This window comes from Glycine max, chromosome 8 (genome assembly GCF_000004515.6).
Source record: "Glycine max cultivar Williams 82 chromosome 8, Glycine_max_v4.0, whole genome shotgun sequence".
NCBI classification, from domain to species: Eukaryota; Viridiplantae; Streptophyta; class Magnoliopsida; order Fabales; family Fabaceae; genus Glycine; species Glycine max.
In genome coordinates, this window is record NC_038244.2 from 23650601 (window position 1) to 23656706 (window position 6106).

General features: G+C 33.3%; 1 protein-coding gene across 1 annotated transcript; it reads right to left on the reverse strand.

The window, feature by feature from the left end:
- Window positions 1-785: 785 nt before the first annotated feature.
- Window positions 786-6106, reverse strand: ALMT13 (aluminum-activated malate transporter family protein). The gene is made up of 6 exons (XM_003530444.5): window positions 5530-6106; window positions 4410-4547; window positions 2871-3140; window positions 2607-2743; window positions 2364-2510; window positions 786-1538 (listed from the first exon to the last, which is right to left on the reverse strand). The coding sequence occupies exons 1-6, from the start codon at window positions 5900-5902 to the stop codon at window positions 927-929; spliced, it is 1677 nt and encodes a 558-aa protein (XP_003530492.1). The 5' UTR covers window positions 5903-6106; the 3' UTR covers window positions 786-926.

Below are 6106 nucleotides of genomic sequence, written 5' to 3' on the forward strand. Positions count from 1 at the left end.
GTCACTCCTTACTACAAAGTCTCAATCAACAATTAAATCTAAGAAAGGGGCAAGTCATCCAATGACTTGCTACCTTGTTTATACACAGCCCCACTGTAATTTGACGTTAGACCTTTATTTGGTTATAAAAAAATAATATTGGTTGAGAAAACAAAATTGTTCAAATCAATAATTTTATTTTTTTGGCGGGAATGGTACAAATCAATAAATCACTACTTTTTGCCAATTTTATACCAATTTGGCTAGTCTTTCAATTCAATTTTGCTAGCAAAACATTGATTTATCGTTTTTCTAATTGAGCAAGTCAATTCAATCTAGCTTTTCAATCTGCCTTTTAAACAAAATAATTCAATCACTATTAATGATGTAAAGATCCCCATTTTATTTACGTTATCAAATACATATTTATAAAATCTTTTGCGCTCTTTATACTGATCTTATTAGGATGAATAAAATTAAAATAAATTATTAATAAAACATAAAATAATCAGATTAAATAAATATCATTCAATCTTTTTAAAAATAATTTTCAAGATAATAAAATTTACGAATAAATAAAAAATAACACTTAATGATTAATATATGTAACAAAATTAATGTATGTTGATTATTATTTGCTTTAAAAAAATCTAAATAAGTAACTACAGAAAATTTTAGAAATTAAAATTTGACAGTTTGAAAAATATAAGAAAAAATCAGGAAAGAAAAACATGAAGTAGAAGAAGGGAAAGTAGAAAAGTAAAACAAGTTACAATAATAATTTACCAGAAATAAAAATGAAAATCTAAGAAAAATGCGATATAACTTTTATATTTGTGTTATTATAGATTATGGATAGACTATTATACATTAGTTAGATAGATTCTAAATACCTCCAATTTTGAAATATAGTCGCCAGTGAAGCGAGGCCACAATGTCATTGTCCCCTACTTCAGCACTGGTGGGTTAAAGGGGTCTTTGAAATTGGCCTTCTCACTGAGATCTTGGAATTCATCCACAAGATTTTGAAGCCTTGCAACAAACTCTATTAAAAGGGAAGCAAATGTTGCCAAAGACAGAGAGCTTGCACTTTCATATACTTTGGAATCTTGCTCAAGTAACATGTTATCTCCATAAAATGAGAGACGTGGCCATGATATTTTGTTGGACAACAAGCTTTGAGAAATGTGCAATTCAGGAACTGAAGGCTCTATGTTTATGTTAAGTCTTGAATCAACTCCTGTTTCACTGAGGGAAGAGATCAATGAGTGTTTGTGTTCATGAGGGTCTTTGAGATCAATCAACAAATTGTCATGATTTTCAACTTCTTTAGGCTTTTTTGCAGCCTGCCAGCTCTCTGAATTTACTAGGAGGAATGATTGTTGGTCAATCTTCATCTGCAATTGCTCAGCTGCTTCATGTACTTTCAAAAGTATGTCTACATTGCTTAGCTTTTCCATATTTTCCACTTTGCTTCCAAGTTGGCGTAATACTTTAGCTCCTTCAGTGCCAACCTTCTGAAGTTCAATGCTGAAAACCAGCCTCTTTTCTGGGGGTGCCTGTACAGATATAAAATTTGAATACCAAGTTATCAACAATGCATTGTAACAGCAAGATACGTGTAAAAGCCTATAAATAAAACAGAGGAAAATTTTCTGAATCATTGTTCTTCATTCTCAGATTTCACAATTTCAAGGTGAGCAAGAAGGCCTCATCAACATGGTCTAAAATAACATCATATTTTCCTCAATGTAGATAGGACAACCACAAGTTTATTGATTATAGATAAGGTGTAAAACCGCAAAAATATCCTGCCTTCTCAAACTAATTGATAAATTGTCACATCATAAAAAATAATATGAATTTGTAACTTAATTTTATTCAGTCAGCATCGGTTAATTTTACTGCAATGAAGTAATTTAGACAAAAAAAGAACAAATTATAACAGGGTTCGTTTATCTTAAATATGGAGGAAAAGAAAGGAAAAGAACTGAATAATTACATCTAAGTAGTAGCATAGACTAGTAGCTGGTGCTATTCATGGACTTTAAAAAGAGTCTTGAGAGAAAATACAAAATACTAAAAATCTGGCATTTGGGAAGACGTTTCAAGAGAATGCCACTCTCAAGCCATCAAACAGGAGATAGTACATTTTCCCATCCTCTTAAGGTAGACTTTATGAAAGAACGATTAAAAATAAAAAGAACCACAAATCAGGTATATGAAGCAGGATAAATTTACAGTGTGCAGAGCCAATTATAAACCAGAAGTTCCCCAAACGAAAAAAAAAAACAGAAAGAAAGAAAAGGTAACAAAGAACACTAACAAAAATTACAACACAACTAACATCTAGCACAGATCATGGAAAGAAAGGTCCCTTTTACCTGTATTTCTGAAAGTATGCATCCATGCATTGCCATGACCATGAAAGCACAATGCCTCAAAGCTCCACTGACTTTAACATAGCTTCTCCAAGGATAATTGAATGTTTTGTATGGACCATGAGGTGGCTCCCATAATGCAAAATCTACCTGTGAAGGTAAGATAAATATCATAAAATGTAGCCACTAGTTTTGGCATTTAGGCTACTGAAGATGGGAGAGATGACAACTACAAAATATGAATACCAAAGACTCTTCTTGACTTGACGATTGAACTGCTGCTCGATAGCCACGGTAAAGTGGATCATCCGAGGCTTGATAAACAAGAATTTTTGAAGGGACCCTCTCATATGCAACACATTGCAGGTAGCCATTAACACAGCCTAAACAAAGTTACAAAGAAACCAACTCAGGTTGACAACAACACAAAATTAAGTACAGCAACCAGGCATAAAAAGCACCAACAAATCTTTGCAAGGATTCAGAACATATGGGGAAATTCAAGCAAACCTTCTAAAGATGCAGCAACTCCATTGAAATTTTTCACCACCAATTTATGCAGATCCTCCCCAGACCAGATGGGGTATATGAAAATATTTACAAACAAGCATATGCCAGCACCAATTGCAATAAGAATTAATCTGTAAAAGGCTGTGGAGAAAAATTCCCTGCTAGTTCTCCCAGATACCAATACAATACAAAATGTCAACAAAAACACACGAAAGCCATATTCATATGTCTTCATTGCAGGCAGTAGCTTCACATAGCTTGCACAAAAACCTGCACACCACAAGCAGGATCATCAATCCCTAAATTTTTGTTTTATGAACATATATTATTTGGCCATAAAAAATTACATTATCTTTTTTGGGCTCATGAAAATCATTTTTAGCCTTCAAATAAGCTCTATCTTAATTATACCAGTTTCAGAGATAAGCTCAACAAAATAAGCTCTTTCTAGCTTATCGTGCTGTCAAGCTTAGTAAGAAGATTTCCTAGTTTATCACTAACATATTACTATTTGGTTAACCAATCTATATACACCATTGCTAACTTAGAAATTGGTCTGAAAATCAGTTTCCTAGAAGTTATAAATATTTTAAAATTAAAAAAAATGGTATAATCATATAAATATGAACTAAAAAAACATATTTTCTCCATTTTGAAATAATTATAGATAAATGTTAACAACACACTATTACTTGATGAATTTCCTACAACTTTTAATAACAATAATAAAAAAAAGAGCTGGCCTAAGCTTTCTAGTGGAACTCAAGAAATTCACCTATTAATAAAGAGCTTGATGAAAAGTGTGCATGAAAGAATGGTTATCATATAAGATTTCACTGAAGGATTAAGAAAAATCAATGAATACTATCAGTTTTAAAGAAAACATTACTGAAGTAGTAGTCCATTGAACTATATTAACCTCTTAGTCACTTACTCTATTAACACTTATTTCACCTGGTGATGATACCAAGAAAACCGAGATAAAGTTTGGTGTGTGTTAGGGGGGAGTAGTCAACATTTCCTTAATTTTCTAAACTGTAGAATAATTTGAACCAAACAACAGTTATTTAAACATAGAAAAATAGAATAAATATACATTTTGTTATTTAAAAGATGCTATTAGTGATGTTTTGGTGCCAAGGTATACGCTTGTTGGCAAGTCAAAGACAGCAGCAGCCTAAACTTATTAGTAAGTATCACAATTTGTAGAACTAATTTGTATAAAGAGACACTCGCAGGAACCAAAAAAGCAAAAGCAATATCTTTGTGTTATCTACAAAGAGGAATGCTATGGTATAACACGCTCATAAATGTGCTCTTTCCAACTCACTGTCTAACATGAGTAGAAATTCAAGTGGGTTGCATTAAATACTACTAAAGGATTCTAATTAAGCAAGGAGAACGACCCATGATGTTTCTTAGGGCCCACCAATGTGTTGGGAAAAAAATGTGTAACAGAGCGTTTCAGTGCAAAGAAAAGTACGTTTATTAGAAAGAACATTTAAACATACTTAAACTGAAAAAAAAAATATATTCCACCTGCAATAAATATGCATAGTACGATAATAAGTTCCTCGAACTTTCCAGACAAAACGGCCAACTCAGCAATTCCCAGCGCAAGCCCTCCAGCGGAAATTGTTCCCAAAGAACGATTGAACCCTTTGTTCAAAGTCGCCCCTACAAAATAAAATTGCCAAAAACATTTTAAAAAATTAAAATAAAATTTCATTAAAATGTATGTTTTTACTAAAAACATCAAAATATTAATAAAAAATTCTTAAACTAAAGTGTATATTATTTTTATACTCTAAATACGTAATTTAATTACACCTATGATAAGTTTATTTTCAAAGATAAGAATTCAAAACAATGTCAGATTTATAATAAGTCACCTATCATACACAATAAATTGAGCTAGATTTCTTGACCTACCTATCATAAGTTTGTTGCATTTAAACTGGATATACATCAAAATAAGATTATTGAAGTGAAAATAGAAAAAAGAAAGTTTTTTGTGGTGTAAAATTTTACACTATTTTTTTTCAATTTTAATGAATTTTAAAATAATTATTATAAAAAAATATATTATATATGTCAATATAGTGCATTTCAATTAAATTAAAAGTAAAAATTGATAATTAATAATTTAATAATATTAATTAGCATATACTGTAAGTGTAAAAGCAATTAAAAATAATATTTAATTTGACTTTAAAGATATTTATCAACAAATTTATCATTCACAGTAATATTAATTGAATAAGATTGTAAAATTTTAGTGCATATCTTTTTTTTTTCAATTAATATCAGATATCAGAGTCAACTATAGTAAATTTGTGAAATTTTACTAATAATTACCTTGATTTTTAAAGTGTAAACTATAATATACTATATAATGACAATTTATAGAAATAAAATTATTAACAATAAAAAAAAAAAGATGAGTGTAAGGACGAGAGAATCCGTTTTCAATCCCAGCAAAATTCCCTTGACCCAAGATTAGTCTCTCACCCAGTGACCTAGTGAATTGAGAGGGACAGTCGTGGACAAAAAAAAACTTGTTGTTGAAGAAAAGTAGAAGTAAAGAAAAGAGGAAGAAGGCGAGTTGGAGAGAAATCTCTATTCTCTAAGTACAGTTTGAGAATAATAATATACCTACCTACGCTGAATTCGAAAACGACAACGACGGTGAGAATGGCCCAGATGGAGTACTTGCTGAGCTGCTCCTCCTTGATGTAAATGAACAACGAAACCAACGCCAGCGACAGCCCCGCCTTCGCCGCGAACACCACCTTCCGCGGATCCGACCGCGCCATCTCCCGCAGCTCACGGAAGAACCTCCCCACGCCCTCGCCGAACCGCGCCACGCGATCCGAGAGGGTGTGGGGAGTAGCGGCCGCGGCGGTGGCGGTGGCGGTGGTGTTGCCGTTTAGCCTCAGCTCCGACAAGTCCTTCCGCGAGAGGAGCCTCTCCTTGCTCCTCTCCGCGAATATTTGCCTCAGCGACACGCTTCTCGTTGCTGCCGCTGCCATCGCGATGATTCTTACTTCTTGTTCTTCTTCTTCAGTCTTACGACGACATCGTTTTGTGGATGCTGCGTTTGATTGAGAGGGCGCGTTTTGGAGGGGGCGCGCGTCGTTCTATGTGGCGATTTGGTGGGGAAGTGTAAGTGGGAAGGGAAAGAGAACCGAGAGTTGGAGAAAGCAGAACGGACGCTTTTTGCGGTGGGGTAAGCG